The sequence below is a fragment of the Coregonus clupeaformis genome, chromosome 2, assembly GCF_020615455.1.
Source record: "Coregonus clupeaformis isolate EN_2021a chromosome 2, ASM2061545v1, whole genome shotgun sequence".
NCBI lineage: Eukaryota > Metazoa > Chordata > Actinopteri > Salmoniformes > Salmonidae > Coregonus > Coregonus clupeaformis.
The window spans coordinates 37,508,022-37,527,713 of record NC_059193.1 but is presented as its reverse complement, the minus strand read 5'-3'; the positions used below and the strand labels follow the sequence as shown (position 1 = coordinate 37,527,713).

The following is a 19,692-nucleotide window of genomic DNA, read 5'->3' as shown; positions in this document are numbered from 1 at the left end:
TGCAAAACATGACTTAGTACTTGGTGGCAAAACCCTTGTTGGCAATCACAGAGGTCAGACGTTTCTTGTAGTTGGCCACCAGGTTTGCACACATCTCAGGAGGGATTTTGTCCCACTCCTCTTTGCAGATCTTCTCCAAGTCATTAAGGTTTCGAGCCTGACGTTTGGCAACTCGAACCTTCAGCTCCCTCCACAGATTTTCAATGGGATTAAGGTCTGGAGACTGGCTAGGCCACTCCAGGACCTTAATGTGCTTCTTCTTGAGCCACTCCTTTGTTGCCTTGGCCGTGTGTTTTGGGTCATTGTCATGCTGGAATACCCATCCACAACCCATTTTCAATGCCCTGGCTGAGGGAAGGAGGTTCTCACCCAAGATTTGACCGTCCATCGTCCCTTTGATGCGGTGAAGTTGTCCTGTCCCCTTAGCAGAAAAACACCCCCAAAGCATAATGTTTCCACCTCCATGTTTGACGGTGGGAATGGTGTTCTTGGGGTCATAGGCAGCATTCCTCCTCCTCCAAACACGGCGAGTTGAGTTGATGCCAAAGAGCTCGATTTTGGTCTCATCTGACCACAACACTTTCACCCAGTTGTCCTCTGAATCTATCAGATGTTCATTGGCAAACTTCAGACGGCCCTGTATATGTGCTTTCTTGAGCAGGGGGACCTTGCGGGCGCTGCAGGATTTCAGTCCTTCATGGCGTAGTGTGTTACCAATTGTTTTCTTGGTGACTATGGTCCCAGCTGCCTTGAGATCATTTACAAGATCCTCCCGTGTAGTTCTGGGCTGATTCCTCACTGTTCTCATGATCATTGCAACTCCACGAGGTGAGATCTTGCATGGAGCCCCAGGCCGAGGGAGATTGACAGTTCTTTTGTGTTTCTTCCATTTGCGAATAATCGCACCAACTGTTGTCACCTTCTCACCAAGCTGCTTGGCGATGGTCTTGTAGCCCATTCCAGCCTTGTGTAGGTCTACAATCTTATCCCTGACATCCTTGGAGAGCTCTTTGGTCTTGGCCATGGTGGAGAGTTTGGAATCTGATTGATTGATTGCTTCTGTGGACAGGTGTCTTTTATACATGTAACAAGCTGAGATTAGGAGCATTCCCTTTAAGAGTGTGCTCCTAATCTCAGCTCGTTACCTGTATAAAAGACACCTGGGAGCCAGAAATCTTTCTGATTGAGAGGGGGTCAAATACTTATTTCCCTCATTAAAATGCAAATACATTTATAACATTTTTTACATGCGTTTTTCTGGATTTTTTTGTTGTTATTCTGTCTCTCACTGTTCAAATAAACCTACCATTAAAATTATAGACTGATAATTTCTTTGTCAGTGGGCAAACGTACAAAATCAGCAGGGGATCAAATACTTTTTCCCCCTCACTGTATGGCTGAACTGAAATTACTTGAATGAAATAAGCATAAAGCACTTTAGCCTGCATAATTATAACTTTTCAAAAAGCCCTTGTTAAGGTCACATGCTCTGAGAAATAAGATGGGTGGCAGCAAATGACAGCTATTAGCATAGAAATTGGACAGGATGAAAATGAATATTGAATGAAGGATGCGAGCCCTGAGGTCAATCGTCAAAAAAGTCAAAAGCCTGTGTTCTATAATGAAGAACAGAGGGGGGGAAAGAGTGTTGCAAGTAAAGAAATGAAGGTTTCTGAGGTCAGTTTTCAACTTGGGAAACGTTACTGAGGGGATAAGATTGTGGCAGATTTAACAGCAGAGTTGTGCGTCAACAATCGCACCCTATTCCCTAAATAGTGCATTATGTAGGAATAGGGTGCCATTTGTGAGGTAGCCCGAGAGCTGAGCCAGCGTAAAAACAGGCACAGCGTCCATAAAAAAAACGATGTTAACAAGATAACGGCTCGCTGCAATCTGCACAAACATTATCTGTAATGTGATATACAGGGAGCACATCTGCTGAGAGTTGTGGGAGTATATAACCTCGCTCCATAAATCTATGGTTGCACATCACAACTGGTGCTCAAAGTCATGTCAGAGTCTCGAGTTTCCAGAATGAGCATAGTCTTTCTTATCTCTCTACGTGAAACATGCTAAAAGCAACTGCAGAGAGAAATACATCAAACATGCCATTTTGCACTAGGGAAATAGAAGGCCCATAGATAAGGTAATACAAGCAGTTAGCATCCTCAATCATAAAGCATGTACACCACCAGCAAGGGTCTTACCGGTCTCTGCTGTGCTTTTGCGGTTGAGCACCTTCAAGATGTCTTTGGTGATTTTCTTGATGGCGTGCCTTGCTTCGTCTCGCTGCTTGCCCACGCCGTAGAGCACCACCAGGCGCTGGTTGCACTCGTGGCTGGCACTCTCCTCCTGGGAACGACAACAAGTCAGTCAATGTATGCACTGTGCGTTATGTAGTGGAAGTAGTTCATGTAGCCTGAGATCTGAAGACTTAGGGGGGCAGGTAGCTTAGTGGTTAAGAGCGTTGTGCCAGTAACCGAAAGGTCGCTAGTTCTAATCCCCGAGCCGACTAGGTGAAAAATCTGTCGATGTGCCCTTGAGCAAGGCACTTAACCCTAATTGCTCATGTAAGTCGCTCTGGATAAGAGCGTCTGCTAAATGACCAATTATTATTATTATTATTATTATTACTTATGTTGGCACTTACAGCTAATACCTAGACCAGGGATGGGCAACTTTGATGGGGGTGGGGGCCACAGAAAATCTGAACTCATGATGAGGGGCCGTACTGGCCTGTGGGTCTGCGTACCCACATCCATACCCACACATGCAGTCAGAGCTAGCCCTAGCCTTTTGGTGGACCTAAACAACATTTTGTTGAGGACCCCCCTCCCACTCACCTTGCGAGCAAAACATTTTAGCCCCCCCTATTGACAGCGGAGAGAAAAAAGTTTGAGTACACTTTCTGCAATTCTACACATTTTGCCATGGGGCCTACAGAAAATGTTGCAGTTTTAAAGCAAGTTTGCTGCAATTCATTATGCCATGGGGCGGAGAAGATTTATGCAACTACTCATTTTGTCATTGTAAATAGTCCGGGTGGCCATTTGATTAATTGATCAGCAGTCTTATGGCTTGGGGGTAGAAGCTGTTAAGGAGCCTTTTGGACCTAGACTTGGCGCTCCGGTACCGCTTGCCGTGCGGTAGCAGAGAGAACAGTCTATGACTTGGGTGACTGGAGTCTTTGACCATTTTTTGGGCCTTCCTCTGACACCGCCTAGTATATAGGTCCTGGATGGCAGGAAGCTTGGCCCCAGTGATGTACTGGGCCGTACGCACTACCCTCTGTAGCGCCTTACGGTCGGATGCCGAGCAGTTGCCATACCAGGCGGTGATGCAACCGGTCAGGGAGTACAGGAGGGGACTAAGTACGCACCCCTGAGGGGCCCCTGTGTTGAGGATCAGTGTGGCAGATGAGTTGTTGCCTACCCTTACCACCTGGGGGCGGCCCGTCAGGAAGTCCAGGATCCAGTTGCAGAGGGAGGTGTTTAGTCCCAGGGTCCTTAGCTTAGTGATGAGCTTTTTGGGCACTATGGTGTTGAACGCTGAGCTGTAGTCAATGAACAGCATTCTCACATAGGTGTTCCTTTTGTTCAGGTGGGAAAGGGCAGTGTGGAGTGCGATTGCGATTGCGTCATCTGTGGATTTGTTGGGGCGGTATGTGAATTGGAATGGGTCTAGGGTTTCAGGGATGATGGTGTTAATGTGAGCCATGACCAGCCTTTCAAAGCACTTCATGGCTACTGATATGAGTGCTACGGGGCAGTAGTCATTTAGGCAGGTTACCTTCGCTTTCTTGGGCACAGGGACTATGGTGGTCTGCTTGAAACATGTAGGTATTACAGACTCTGTCAGGGAGAGGTTGAAAATGTCATTGAAGACACTTGCCAGTTGGTCTGCGCATGCCCTGAGTACACGTCCTGGTAATCCGTCTGGCCCCGCGGCCTTGTAAATGTTGACCTGTTTAAAAGGTCTTGCTCACATCGGCTACGGAGAGCGTGATCAAACAATCGTGCTTCAGTGTTGCTTGCCTCGAAGCGAGCATAAAATACATTTAAAAGGCATCCGACGACCGTCAGAGCCAGTGTAGTAGGATTAAATCTTAGTCCTGTATTGACGCTTTGCCTGTTTGATGGTTCGTCTGAGGGCATAGCGGGATTTCTTATAAGTGTACGGATTAGTGTCCTGCTCCTTGAAAGCAGCAGCTCTTGTTAGGAGTTATCTGAGATCTGCAGACTTGTGTTAGCACCCTTAGTGAATGCCTAGGCTTTAGCTCAAAGGGCTAACTGTGTCAAGAAGTGAGTACATTTGTGCATAGGCTATGTAGTGGAGGTTGTGTGCAAAGCAATACCAGAAACCTGAAAATGTGTGTTAGCTCCCAGAGGTAACGCAAGTAAAGGCTTTAGCTTGAAGGGCTAACATGACCTTGAGTTGCACCAACAACCCAACAATATGTGCCAATGTAGCGGCGGTAGTTCACAAAGCTTTGCTGGGGTGATAAGTAAACTTGGCTCCCAGAGCCTACGCTTTTGCTCAGAGGGCTAACATGGTCTAGAGTTGCACTGATGTCCCAGATTAAATTCCATCTGTGTGTTAGAGCTGAGCTAGCAAAAGCCTCTCTCTGGACTGCTTACCTGGGGGATGGGGAAGTGGGTGGCATACTGGATGTGGCGGGGCTGCTCGTACACCAATGGAAAGGCAGGATCCAGGCCCTTGTCTTTGCAGGCGCCCTTCCCTTCTTGCTCCAGGGCAGTCTTCTCGGGGGAGGGGCTGCCCTTTGACTCACAGTGCATGGGGGGAGAAAACATCTACAAAACAAGAGACCGCTAAAATGAATAGGGCTGCACACAGCATGGAAAGGTTATCCAGAGGTCAATGGGAAAGTAGGATGAAGTACAGGTATGAATACTATAGTTGTGCCAGGGAGAATATTCACTAGTGCACATTACAGTGGCTGCCAATTTCTACTCGTATCATCTAAGACATGATACATAAACACTTACCTCATCGAAATTAGTACTCGAGTTGTGATCAATCTCCATTGACTCTGAGAGACCAGTGTCCTGCGAAAAGAAAAGGAAGAAAATACACGTTTTATTCCCCAAATCAATTCAAAAGCAATGAGTAACTACAGATGATGGGGCGTGACACATGACTCAAATATAAATGTAAGATGATTCATCATGCACACTAAAACAACAACAACACCAGCCGCCTCCACATAACATGCCTCGTTCTTGACACTGCTGCCAGCCTCCTTGCGCTCCGATTCGTCCGAGGGCTCGTCGCTAGGGGAACGGGGGCGGGGCAGGTGGGAGTCAGAGGCCAGGTCGCCGCGGGAGATGAGCGTGCACATGTAGATGTTGTGGGAGAAGACATCGTGGCGGATGAGCTCGCAGAAGAGCAGCACCTGGTTGGAGAACTCCACACGCTCGCTCTCGTTGCTCGGCTCAGCTAAGGAGAGACAGAGGGAGATAGTTTGTCACTATACACTCCAGCATTAGCAGCAGTAACAGAAAGGTTTATAATATAATAATATGACATTTAGCAAACACTTTTATCCAAAGCGACTAACATACATTTTCGTATGGGTGGCCCAAGTGGGAATCAAACGCATTATCCTGATGCAAGCGCCATGCTCTACCAACTAAGCCGCACAAAACCCTTATTAAGTTTAGCTAACCCAACACCAATACCCTTTTCCCACTATCGTGCCGACCCGAACAATACTGTGCTGTTGCGGATGTTTTCTTTTCACATTGTCCTTTTCAGCACTAGGGTGGATGTGTAACTAGACCAGCGCAGTACAGCATGGCTCAAGTCCCAGAGACATAGTAGTGCATAACAACTCAACCGTTGGGCAGACCGGAAATCCAAAAGAGTGATGGAATCAAGAGAAATATCAAGAGATGCAGAGAGCCTAAATGGCACCCTATATTCCATTTATAGTGCACTACTTTTGACCAGGGCCAATAGGGCTGTGGTCAAACGTGACATATGGGCCCTGGTGAAAAGTAGTGCTTTATAGAGAATAGGGTGCCCTTAGGGACGTAGCTGCAGACAACCAAAATAAGGGAATATAATTGAATAGTGGTATGAGTGAAGTGAAGGGCAGTCTCACTGAGCATGGGGGCCTGGGTGTCCAGGAACTGTAGGAGCACGTCCTGAAACACAGGCAGAGTGGCCGCTGAGAGAGAGCCCGATGACACCGATCCTTTCTCATCCACCACCTCCGACTCGCCGCACCTCTGTGAACACACACAATCACACGCATAGTGTGAGAACCACTGCCATTGAGCAAATATACCTTACAGGGGGAATACAAAATCAAATCTATTTTGCAAGAGAGACCTGTTTTCAAGAGGCAACAAAGGAGAAACCTCAGGAACAGTCGTGGCTGAGTGACTCATGGGCCCGTGTCATTGTGGAGCAGGGAGCAGTCACGGTGCTGTAGTCATGATGCGGAAACTCTACCCTGGTCAGAGTGTATTTGTGTGTGTGTATATGTGCGCAAGTGTGCATTTGTGTGGGCCTCTCCCTCACCTCGGCTTCGATCTCCGCCTGTCTCTTCTCCAGTAGCTTGGCCACCACCATGGCCCTGTGGCGGCCAGACCTCTTGCAGCACACCGCCCACTCACACAGCAGGGTCACCACCGCGTCGTCGTCAGGGGACATCTACACAGAGAAACATGTCAGGGCAAGGACCATACAGCAGGGAAACCTGTGTCTGGAGACCTCTATGTAGTGTTTCTAGAAGAATGCAGTTAATTGTCCCCAGAAGAAGAAATGTAATGTGTTATACTGTAATGACAAGGGCCAAATGGAATCTGAGGAAGCAGCATTTTTTCCAGGTGGTGTTAGTTGTGCTCTTGCTCACACTTGACATTTTGCCTTTTCATCTGCAATTGAAAACCATTGAAGTCTTCAGACTTGACATATGCAGGAGTGCTCATCTTAGAGAGCAGTATTGATGGAAAACATCTTTACCTCGTGGCCGTCTTTGCTCTGGCCCGAGCCAAAGATGCGGTTGTAAAGGGAATCCAGGGAATTGCTGAAGTCTGACTTCTCAAAGCTGTGGTTGTCTAGAACCTCCAGGGTGTGTAGGACCCTCCCAATGGTAAAGCCTGGTGAAAGAAAAAAAAAAGTACAATTATTCCAAGTAAAACACTAAATGTTGCTCATTTCCATTTTCCTTATACACCTAGGGCTGGTTAACCCGGACACAGATTAAGCCTAGTGCTGAACTAAAAAGCATGCTCAATGGAGAATCTCCATTGAAATAGATTTTTAGTCCAAGACTAGCCTTAATCTTTGTCTGGGAAACCGGCCCATAGAGTCATTGTCTGGATGTATTATTGTGTAATTGTATAGGTGCCTATGATCTTATCAGCAGTTTCTTTACCAGCAGTTGTCTCCTGACATTTATCAAAGGACCAGCGGAACTCCACAGCCTGCCCTCGGTCCTTGACCTGCTCCTCTATTTCTCGCACCTTTGCACGGACCTGATATAAAAGCATAGATAAGACTGCGATAAGCAGATATGCATGTAAATCTCTCATGGCTCAAAGTGGAGGAGAGATTGACTTCATCACTACATGTTTTTGTAAGAAGTGTTGACATGCTGAATGCACAATCCCCAAGTCAAGAACAGACTATGGGAGGCGCACAGTACTACGTAGAGCCATGGCTACATGGAACTCTATTCCACATCAGGTAACTGATGGAAGCAGTAGAATGAGATTTAAAAAAACAGATAAAAATACACCTTATGGAACAGCGGGGACCGTGAAGAGACACACACACAGGCACAGACACACATATACATGATAAGAAACGCACTCTACAGACACACGTACACATGGATTTTGTGTTGTAGATATGTAGTGACCTGAGGGAACACACTTAATGTGTTGTGAAAAGTATTATGAAATGTAATGTCCTGTAATATTTTTAATTGTATAGAACTGCCTTAATGTTGCTGGACTCCAGGAAGAGTAGCTGCTACCTCGGCAGCAGCTAATGGGGAAGACTGAGAGGACAAATACAAATCTCAATCTAGTAGTCACCAGGCAAGCAATGATGTTAACCTCATAGTGTGTATTTGTATTTGTTTTTATTATGGATCCCCATTCTTCCATAATCTTCCTGGGGTTCAGCAAAATTAAGGCTGTTTTTAAAATGTTTAAAACATTACAATACATTTACAACGCACTGTGTGCCCTCAGGCCCCTACTCCACCACTACCACATATCTACAGTACAAAATACGTGTGTACGTGTGTGTATAGTGCGTATGTTATCGTGTGTGTGTATGCATGTGTCTATGTTTGTGTTGCTTCACAGTCCCCGCTGTTCCATAAGGTGTATTTTGATCAGTTTTTTTTTCAATCTAATTTTACTGCTTGCATCAGTTACTTGATGTGGAATAGAGTTCCATGTAGTCATGGCTCTATGTAGTACTGTGCGCCTCCCAAAGTCTGTTCTGGACTTGGGGACCGTGAAGAGACCTCTGGTGGCATGTCTTGTGGGGTATGCATGGGTGTCCGAGCTGTGCGCCAGTAGTTCAAAACAGACAGCACGGTGCATTCAACATGTCAATACCTCTCATAAATACAAGTAGTGATGAAGTCAATCTCTCCTCCACTTTGAGCCAGGAGAGATTGACATGCATATTATTAATATTAGCTCTCTGTGTACATCCAAGGGCCAGCCGTGCTGCCCTGTTCTGAGCTAATTGCAATTTTCCTAAGTACCTTTTTGTGGCAGCTGACCACACGACTGAACAGTAGTCCAGGTGCGACAAAACTAGGGCCTGTAGGACCTGCCTTGTTGATAGTGCTGTTAAGAAGGTAGAGCAGCGTTTTATTATGGACAGACTTAGTTTCTGTTGTATCAATATGTTTTGACCATGACAGTTCATAATCCAGGGTTACTCCAAGCAGTTGTCACCTCAACTTGCTCAATTTCCACATTTTTTATTACAAGATTTAGTTGAATGATTTGTCCCAAATACAATGCTTTTAGTTTTAGAAATACTTAGGACTAACTTATTCCTTGCCACCCACTCTGAAACTAACTGCAGCTCTTTGTTAAGTGTTGCACTCAATTCAGTCACTGTATTAGCTGACATGTATAGTGTTTAGTCATCCGCATACATAGACACACTGGCTTTCCTCGTGTCGTTAGTAAAGATTGAAGAAAGTAAGGGGCCTAGACAGCTGCCCTGGGGAATTCCTGATTCTACCTGGATTATGTTGGCGAGGCGTCCATTAAAGAACACCCTCTGTGTTCTGTTAGACAGGTAACTCTTTATCCACAATATAGCAGGGGGTGTAAAGCCATAACACATACGTTTTTACAGCAGCAGACTATGATCGATAATATCAAAAACTGCACTGAAGTCGAACAACAAAGCCCACACAATCTTTTTATTAAACATTTCTCTCAGCCAATAATCAGTCATTTGTGTATGTGCTTGTTGAATGTCCTTCCCTGTAAGCATGCTGAAAGTTTGTTGTCAATTTGTTTTCTGTAGAATAACATTGTATTTGGTCAAACACAATTTTTTCCAAAAGTTTACTATGGGTTGGTAACAGGCTAATTGGTCGGCTGTTTGAGCCAGTAAAGGGGGCTTTACTATTCTTAGGTAGCAGAATGACTTTTTCTTCCCTCCTAGCCTGGGGGCACACACTTTCTAGTAGGCTTAAATTGAAAATATGGCAAATAGGAGTGGCAATATCGTCCGCTATCATCCTCAGTAATTTTCCATCCAAGTTGTCAGACCCCGGTGCCTTGTCATTGTTGATAGACAATTGTTTCACCTCTTCCACACTCACTTTACAGAATTCAAAATTACAATGTTTTTCTTTCATAAATTGGTCAGATATACTTGGATGTGTAGTGTCAGAATTTGTTGCTGGCATGTCATGCCTAAATTTGCTAATCTTGCCAATGAAAGAATAATTAAAGTAGTTGGCAATATCAGTGGGTTTTGTGATGAATGAGCCATCTGATTCAATGAATGATAGAGCTGAATTTGCCTTCCCCCCCCCCAAATTTCATTTAAGGTGCTCCAAAGCTTTTTACTAATCATACTTATTTCTCAATTTGCAATACATTTGCCAATCGGTTGTGCAGCCAGAATTAATTGCCATTCCTTTTGCCTCATCCCTCTCAACTATACAATTGTTCAATTCCTCATCAAACCACAGGGATTCAACAGTTTTTACAGTCAATTTTTTAATGGGTGCATGCTTATTAGTAACTGGAATAAGCAATTTCATAAATGTGTCAAGTGCAGTGTCTGTTTGCTCCTCATTACACACCACGGATCAACATATATATTCTTTACATCAACAACATAGGAATCACTACAAAACCTATTGTATGACCTCTTATACACTATATTAGGCCCAGCCTTTAAAACTTTAGTTTTCCTAGATACAGTGAGGGAAAAAGGTATTTGATCCCCTGCTGATTTTGTATGTTTGCCCACTGACAAAGAAATGATCAGTCTATAATTTTAATGGTAGGTTTATTTGAACAGTGAGAGACAGAACAACAACAACAAAATCCAAAAAAACGCATGTTAAAAATGTTATGAATTGATTTGCATTTTAAGGAGGGAAATAAGTATTTGACCCCTCTGCAAAACATTACTTAGTACTTGGTAGCAAAACCCTTGTTGGCAATTACAGAGGTCAGACGTTTCTTGTAGTTGGCCACCAGGTTTGCATACATCTCAGGAGGGATTTTGTCCCACTCCTCTTTGCAGATCTTCTCCAAGTCATTAAGGTTTCGAGCCTGACTTTTGGCAACTCGAACCTTCAGTTCCCTCCACAGATTTACTATGGGATTAAGGTCTGGAGACTGGCTAGGCCACTCCAGGACCTTAATGTGCTTCTTCTTGAGCCACTCCTTAGTTGCCTTGGCCGTGTGTTTTGGGTCATTGTCATGCTGGAATACCCATCCACGACCCATTTTCAATGCCCTGGCTGCGGGAAGGAGGTTCTCACCCAAGATTTGACGGTACATGGCCCCGTCCATCGTCCCTTTGATGCGGTGAAGTTGTCCTGTCCCCTTAGCAGAAAAACACCCCCAAAGCATAATGTTTCCACCTCCATGTTTGACGGTGGGGATGGTGTTCTTGGGGTCATAGGCAGCATTCCTCCTCCTCCAAACACGGCGAGTTGAGTTGATGCCAAAGAGCTCAATTTTGGTCTCATCTGACCACAACACTTTCACCCAGTTCTCCTCTGAATCATTCAGATGTTCATTGTTCAACTTCAGACGGGCATGTATATGTGCTTTCTTGAGCAGGGGGACCTTGCGGGCGCTGCAGGATTTCAGTCCTTCACGGCGTAGAGTGTTACCAATTGTTTTCTTGCTGACTATGGTCCCAGCTGCCTTGAGATCATTGACAAGATCCTCCCGTGTAGTTCTGGGCTGATTCCTCACCGTTCTCATGATCATTGCAACTCCACGAGGTGAGATCTTGCATGGAGCCCCAGGCTGAGGGAGATTGACAGTTCTTTTGTGTTTCTTCCATTTGCGAATAATCGCACCAACTGTTGTCACCTTCTCACCAAGCTGCTTGGCGATGGTCTTGTAGCCCATTCCAGCCTTGTGTAGGTCTACAATCTTGTCCCTGACATCCTTGGAGAGCTCTTTGGTCTTGGCCATGGTGGAGAGTTTGGAATCTGATTGATTGATTGCTTCTGTGGAAAGGTGTCTTTTATACAGGTAACAAACTGAGATTAGGAGCACTCCCTTTAAGAGTGTGCTCCTAATCTCAGCTCGTTACCTGTATAAAAGAAAACCGGGAGCCAGAAATCTTTCTGATTGAGAGGGGGTCAAATACTTATTTCCCTCATTAAAATGCAAATCAATTTATAACATTTTTGAAATGCGTTTTTCTGGATTTTTTTGTTGTTATTCTGTCTCTCACTGTTCAAATAAACCTACAATTAAAATTATAGACTGATCATTTCTTTGTCAGTTGGCAAACGTACAAAATCAGCAGGGGATCAAATACTTTTTTTCCCCTCACTGTATGGGTACTATATTGTGATCACTACATCCGATGGATCTGGACACTGCTTTCAAGCAAATTTCTGCAGCATTAATAAAGATGTGATCAATACATGTTGATAATTTCATTCCTGTGCTGTTTGTAACTACCCTGGTAGGTTGACTGATACCTGAACCAGGTTGCAGGCACTGGTTACAGTTTATAAATATTTTTGTTGAGTAGGCAGCTTGATGAAAGCCAGTCAATATTTAAAATCACTTTCAATCAATCGACAAATGCATTAGTCTCAAAGTGCTGCGCAGCAATCAGCAGGGTCATAATCCAAACCCAATGCCAAAGGTACAGTTGCATGGAATATCTCCCTAGGTGGGAAGAAACCTTGACAGGAACCAGACTCTGGGCCTTACCTGCTGTGTAAAGGTGCCGTTTCCCCCTGGCATGGGCAGGTTGGAGGGGGAGATGGGCAGTAGGTCCAGTGGGGAACCAGTCTTGTTCCGGCTGTCTGTCAGAGAGTAGTGCCACACCAGGGCACTGGGACAGCATAGCATGATACTCTGACGAAACGAAGACGAGGAGAAGAAGAATTTAGGGATGTGGTTGACAATAGGGCGGCAGGTAGCCTAGCAGTTAGAGCGTTGGGCCAGTAACCGAAAGGTCACCGGTTTGAATACCCGAGCCGACAAGGTTAAATATCTGTCAATTTGTCCTTAAACAAGGCACTTAACCCTAATTTGCTCCAGGGGCGCCATACTACTATGGCTGCCCCTGTAAAACAACCCATTTCACTGCACCTATCCAGTTTATTACAATATGGAAAAATGTAATCTACAATAGAATTTAATCAGGAACAATCACAACAGTGAACATTTTACCAGAGCTAGATTACCAACTTAGCCATGTACTATACTAGCCTTATGGCTTAACAGTAATATTAATAGTAGTATAATAGTACTGCAGTAGCAGTATTAGGCAATCCATTCAGTTCAGTGGAAAGGCTATGGAGTGTGTTTTTTGTGTACCTGTAGCATGCAGCTGAGCCCAAACACCAAGGGCCTGTGTTGGGGGCAGATGTAGAAGTCTGTGAAGGGGGTCTGGGGCTGATTGCCCCCTGCGGGCTGGGAGGTGGGCGTGGGCGGCAGGGCGTTCCCTGGCTGTGCCAGGATGCTGTGGGCCGGGTGTCCCCCGGCTCCGGGCCCCAGGCTCCCGTCGCTTAGCAGCAGGTTGAGGCGTCGCGTGCAGAAATAGGCCAGCCTCCGGGACAGGTAGGCCGACTGCACAAACTCCCCTGAGTACTGATGGAGGGCACACGACTCACAAGGTCAGTACCCACTCTTCAGAGCTGATATGTGATCACAACAATGGAATACAGGGAAAAACGGAGGAGAGGGTAGCTAGGTCAGCTTCAATGACTAACCTGTAAAAGTTAAGCTGTAACGCAGTGCAGGTAAATACATTTGCTTCAAAGTGGATTAAACTGTACCGGCAGGGGCATATTTCTGAAATGTTTTTCGTTACATAGGTTAATGTTAGATGATTGCTAATGAACTTCGTGTTTGGTGTCACCCTGCGAGAGAGTTTGTCACATTAACAATGTACCATTGCTGCACCAAAGGTCGTTTGAAAAAGTAGCTTATAATGCCCCCAACTGTACAATTAGAGGATGTCTAAAAACCTGGACATTTCCTGATTCATTAAGATAAATTACATCTCTGTGAGTGTCTCCTTAAGTTACACCTTCCACATGAAATATGTGGTTTGTAACTTGGAGAATGAAATCCATCACTGCAGTAAGAGAAAGATAGCCTAGTGGTTACAGCATTAGGCCAGTAACTTAGAGGTTGCTAGTTCAAATCCAAGCGCTGACTAGGTGAAACATGTGCTCATGCAAGGCACTTAACCCTAAATGCTCTGTTGATAATGGCAGACCCTGGCCGTGACCCCACTCTCTGAGGGTGTCTCAGGAGGAGTTGGGATATGCAAAAAAAAACATATTTCCAATACACACTTATGTGAAATAGGACAAATATAAGCACCCACCAAATTATTAAGATGATGGATAGTATATAGGCATTTACCTGTAGCAGGAGGGGCAGTAGCAGCTTCAGAAGCTCATCTTCTCCAGGTCGGACCTTCTCAAAGCATTCCAACACCCACGTGAGGAACTCGTGTCTGTCTAGCATGCCATCCTGGATACAAGCAAACAACCGTTTGTTATTGCTTGGCCTTCTACAGCATGAAGTATTTAGGGTAAGTTAACCCTATGAAATTACCTCATTTCACTATTACGTCAGTGTAAAGAATGTGGTGTATGATGCCGGCTACCCCATTTCACTATTAAAGTGCCTTCAGAAAGTATTCACACCCCTTGACTTATTGCACATTTTGTTGTTACAGCCTGAATTGAACATTTTGTGCCACTGATCTACACACAATACCCCACCATGTCAAAGTGGATTTATTAGATTTTTTACAAATTAATAAAGAATTAAAAGCTGAAATGTCTTGAGTCAGTAAGTATTCAACCCCTTTCTTATGGCAAGCATAAATATCTTCAGTAGTAAAACATTTGCTTAACAAGTCACATAATAAGTTGCAATAATAGTGGTTAACATGATTTTTGCACACATACAATTATCTGTAAGGTCCCTCAGTAGAGTAGTGAATTTCAAGCACAGATTCAACCATAAAGACCAGGGAGGTTTTCAAATGCCTCGCAAAGCAGGGCACCTATTAGTAGATGGGTAAAACTTTAAAAAGCACTGAATATCACATTGAGCATGGAAGTTATTAATTACGCCTTGGATGGTGTATTAATACACCCAGTCACTACAAAGATACATGCGTCCTTCCTAACTCAGTTGCCGGAGAGGAAGGAAACTGCTCAGGGATTTCACCACAAGGCAGCGTTTACGCTGCACTCATTTTGATGTGGTGCTGCGCCACGGCAAAATCATTGCCGCCACGCAACAAAAAACTATATGGAACATTAACAAATATTTCCGCTGAGGCGCATTTTGAAGATGCTAGAACATTCCAAATGTACTTTTCCTCCGCAAACAAAACGAGTAATTAATAGAAAAATCTAACAAGCCCATAGTAGAATAGTTTATATATTTACCTAGTAGGCTTGTTGTTGTGTTCTATGCTAGATATATATTCCTCTCGTGGCGCATTCATGTTATAAGTGCCATTGGGAGGGAAACATGCATTCTGACAAGCAGTCAATGCACCACAATTCTTGCAATTGTTGGCCTCCCGAGTGGCGCAGCGGTCTTAGGCATTACATCGCAGTGCTTGAGGTGTCACTACAGACCCGGGTTCAATCCCAGGCTGTGTGACGTCCCGGCCGTGACCGGGAGACCCATGAGGCGGCGCACAATTGGCCCAGTGTCATCTGGGTTAGGCGAGGGTCCCATCGCCAGCTGGACGGTGTTTCTTCCGACACATTGGTGCGGCTGGCTTCCAGGTTAAGCGATCAGTGTGTCAAGAAGCAGTGCGGCTTGGCAGGTTCGTGTTTCGGAGGACGCATGGCTCTCGACCTTCGCCTCTCCCGAGTCCATAGGGGAGTTGCAGCGATGGGACAAGACTAACTACCAATTGGGGACACAAAAATAATAACCTTGCAATCGCAAAAACAGCAGTTGTAATGGCTTTTGTTAAAAAGAGGGGAATGCCAGCTTTCCATTCCTACTTTATTTCTCAACTCCTAAATATGCACGAATTGCTCCATTTTCAACCCGGGGTTTTGTGATGAGACAGATAATATTTTTTGTTGAGCAAGAGTAGTGGGGGAAAAGATTGTGACCAAGTGGTTTCTGTGAGAAGTACAAGCAGGGGGCTTTTTACCCCAAGTTACCCTTCCAGGTAGGCCTACATTATATTCAGTGTTTATGCACGTTTTTTGGGGACATAAAATTCATCAATATGATAATAACTAGTTAAAAGATCACATTTGAGATCAGGCTAATGATTAGCCCAATATGGTAAATGGAGATAGGCAACCCCATGCTTCAGCCTATTTATTTGCACTTTGCTGCATCAGTTGGGCTAAAGGTGATAATGTTTATTGCTAATAGCATACCTGATAATATGGACCTTGCATAGGCTACAGTGGGGAAAAAAAGTATTTAGTCAGCCACCAATTGTGCATGTTCTCCCACTTAAAAAGATGAGAGAGGCCTGTAATTTTCATCATAGGTACACGTCAACTATGACAGACAAAATGAGGAAAAAAATTCCAGAAAATCATATTGTAGGATTTTTTATGAATTTATTTGCAAATTATGGTGGGAAATAAGTATTTGGTCAATAACAAAAGTTTCTCAATACTTTGTTATATACCCTTTGTTGGCAATGACACAGGTCAAACGTTTTCTGTAAGTCTTCACAAGGTTTTCACACGCTGTTGCTGGTATTTTGGCCCATTCCTCCATGCAGATCTCCTCTAGAGCAGTGATGTTTTGGGGCTGTAGCTGGGCAACACAGACTTTCAACTCCCTCCAAAGATTTTCTATGGGGTTGAGATCTGGAGACTGGCTAGGCCACTCCAGGACCTTGAAATGCTTCTTACGAAGCCACTCCTTCGTTGCCCGGGCGGTGTGTTTGGGATCATTGTCATGCTGAAAGACCCAGCCACGTTTCATCTTCAATGCCCTTGCTGATGGAAGGAGATTTTCACTCAAAATCTCACGATACATGGCCCCATTCATTCTTTCCTTTACACGGATCAGTCGTCCTGGTCCCTTTGCAGAAAAACAGCCCCAAAGCATGATGTTTCTACCCCCATGCTTCACAGTAGGTATGGTGTTCTTTGGATGCAACTCAGTATTCTTTGTCCTCCAAACACGACGAGTTGAGTTTTTACCAAAAAGTTCTAGTTTGGTTTCATCTGACCATATGACATTCTCCCAATCCTCTTCTGGATCATCCAAATGCACTCTAGCAAACTTCAGACGGGCCTGGACATGTACTGGCTTAAGCAGGGGGACACTCAGGATTTGAGTCCCTGGCGGCGTAGTGTGTTACTGATGGTAGGCTTTGTTACTTTGGTCCCAGCTCTCTGCAGGTCATTCACTAGGTCCCCCCGTGTGGTTCTGGGATTTTTGCTCACCGTTCTTGTGATAATTTTGACCCCACGGGGTGAGATCTTGCGTGGAGCCCCAGATCGAGGGAGATTATCAGTGGTCTTGTATGTATTCCATTTCCTAATAATTGCTCCCACAGTTGATTTCTTCAAACCAAGCTGCTTACCTATTGCAGATTCAGTCTTCCCAGCCTGGTGCAGGTCTACAATTTTGTTTCTGGTGTCCTTTGACAGCTCTTTGGTCTTGGCCATAGTGGAGTTTGGAGTGTGACTGTTTGAGGTTGTGGACAGGTGTCTTTTATACTGATAACAAGTTCAAACAGGTGCCATTAATACAGGTAACGAGTGGAGGACAGAGGAGCCTCTTAAAGAAGAAGTTACAGGTCTGTGAGAGCCAGAAATCTTGCTTGTTTGTAGGTGACCAAATACTTATTTTCCACCATAATTTGCAAATAAATTCATTAAAAATCCTACAATATGATTTTCTGGATTTTTTTTCCTCAATTTGTATGTCATAGTTGACGTGTACTTATGATGAAAATTACAGGCCTCTCTCATCTTTTTAAGTGGGAGAACTTGCACAATTGGTGGCTGACTAAATACTTTTTTTCCCCACTGTATATACAGTACATGGCACAATATGTTGAAATCATTTTAACAAATCATTTCCCCAATGTGTTATTGGGCTAATTGCTGGAGGTGGAAATTCTATTTTGGTGTCAGCATGCTTATTTTCTTTCATTTTGGAGTAGAATGTTATTTTAAAGAGTCACCAGAACTGAGCTCCTCAGCCCTTCTACATAAGAATCCACTTATCCACAGACATTAGTATTTTGTGTAGAACATGAAAAAATAAAAATCCATTTTAATCCCAATTTATAACAAAATGTGGAAAAAGTCAAGGGGTGTGAATACTTTCTGAAGGCACTGTACGTTACGGTGGAAACAATGTACTGTATGTGGGCTAGCTAGAGATTAGCATCATAAAATGCCCAAAGTGAACTGTTTTTTCTTGTTTGTCATGCTATGATTGCATCTGGCATTAATCATAAAATCATACATTAAAATGTCTTATCGCTTACCTCATGGTTTAGTTTACCACAGAAATGACTGGCCCTCTAAAAAGAAGCTAACTTGCTAGCTGCTAGCTGTTTTCCCCCTAATGAACCCGGCATGCAGCACGTTGTTTATACAGTGACGTAATAGTGAAATAGGGCTATACTACCACAACAGCCATTGCAGACAGCTATGCAATGACGAAAAGCTAACATCAAAGTCACAAAATTCGAACCAAGTAACAACTCAATCAATTTCAAACTGTTTAGTGAAAATGTATATATATTTCGCTTATCACAAACTCATCAGACAAGGCAGATACATAGGTCCCCGGTTGAGGCAGGCAGACAAACAGACAGAGAGACAGACATGCAACCTGACACAGGCAGGCAAACAGACAAAGAAACAGACAAACCAAAGGACCATCCAACCTGGAACATGAACATGGCCAGCTTCTCGTTGTACTCCCACTGCTTCATTGCCGTATCCACCTCGGCCGAGGTGGCCGGGAGAGGAGAGCCACAGCCCTGGCTGGGAGACTGGCGGTAGAACTCGGCCACCTTCTGCAACTGTTCCCACAGGTACTTAGTGATGATCTGAGTCCATTCTGCAGTGCAGACAGAAAGAACATAGCATTAGAGTTCAATTCATCCCAATGGCATATGCTCCTGTTAATGCAGCATGACCGAGCAAAATTATAGAGATATAGTAGCTTATCTTTTCTAAATGGTAGTGAACACACCCAGGATATTGGATTGTTACATTAATGAGGAGCTTTGGCCATAGGGGGTTAGCTGGAACATGCTCAACCATAAAAAAATCTATGATGTTCCTAGGAGGATGGTTAGGCTATATATTTTAAGGAGTGTTTGCTTACCTATGCAGGGGTCAATCACGTGCCGCTTCTTGACTTTTGTTTCTGTGATGGCGGCGTGATACGCACAGGTCATCTTGATCATCCATGCTGACCGCATCACAGGTACTGTGTACTTGGCCAAGTAGCCAAAAACCTCCTCCTTTTTACTAAAGATTGGCACCTGGTACACCAACACAATTCAACAAAACAAGGTATGATGGAGGATGTTGCTGCAGAATATTTTTTATTATGTTAAGTGACAGTCTAATAATTGCGATGTAGTAAAGACAGTATAATTCACCCAAGGCAGACATATTGTGCTTGTGCTTCTGGTTAAAGTTGACTTAGTCATGGGAAGAGTAGGGCCATGTTCAGTAGGTAAACATTCTCGAACTTTGTAGATTGAAATTTCATTAATAGAGCCAATACGATTCCTTAGTTTACATGTCAGAGAGGCTTGTTCTTCCTACATATCATATTTATTTATATATATTTTTGGGGCATTTTGTATGTTTATTGAATGGTGAGAGATAGAGAGGTGAAGAAGGGAAAGAGAGTGCTGAAAGAACAGTGAGCCGGATTCGAACTCATGCTGGCAGTGGTACATTGTACATGTGCTCCAGAGGCAACAGCATAGACCGCTAGACCACCCCAGGCCAGAACA

At 44.3% G+C, this 19,692-nt stretch overlaps 1 protein-coding gene across 1 annotated transcript in view; it reads right to left on the bottom strand.

Annotated features, from left to right (window-relative positions):
* The window catches only part of LOC121534917 (mediator of RNA polymerase II transcription subunit 12), a 71,659-nt gene that overhangs the window by 48,883 nt on the left and 3,084 nt on the right, over nt 1-19,692 (bottom strand). The window contains exons 4-16 of the mRNA XM_041841542.2: nt 19,050-19,209; nt 18,604-18,779; nt 14,109-14,219; nt 13,053-13,325; nt 12,441-12,587; nt 7,406-7,505; nt 6,991-7,127; nt 6,547-6,678; nt 6,125-6,251; nt 5,234-5,457; nt 5,007-5,066; nt 4,638-4,811; nt 2,208-2,352 (exon numbers count right to left, since the gene is read on the bottom strand). Coding sequence (XP_041697476.2) covers nt 2,208-2,352; nt 4,638-4,811; nt 5,007-5,066; nt 5,234-5,457; nt 6,125-6,251; nt 6,547-6,678; nt 6,991-7,127; nt 7,406-7,505; nt 12,441-12,587; nt 13,053-13,325; nt 14,109-14,219; nt 18,604-18,779; nt 19,050-19,209 — 1,966 coding nt within the window. The remainder of the gene's footprint in view (nt 1-2,207; nt 2,353-4,637; nt 4,812-5,006; nt 5,067-5,233; nt 5,458-6,124; nt 6,252-6,546; nt 6,679-6,990; nt 7,128-7,405; nt 7,506-12,440; nt 12,588-13,052; nt 13,326-14,108; nt 14,220-18,603; nt 18,780-19,049; nt 19,210-19,692) is intronic.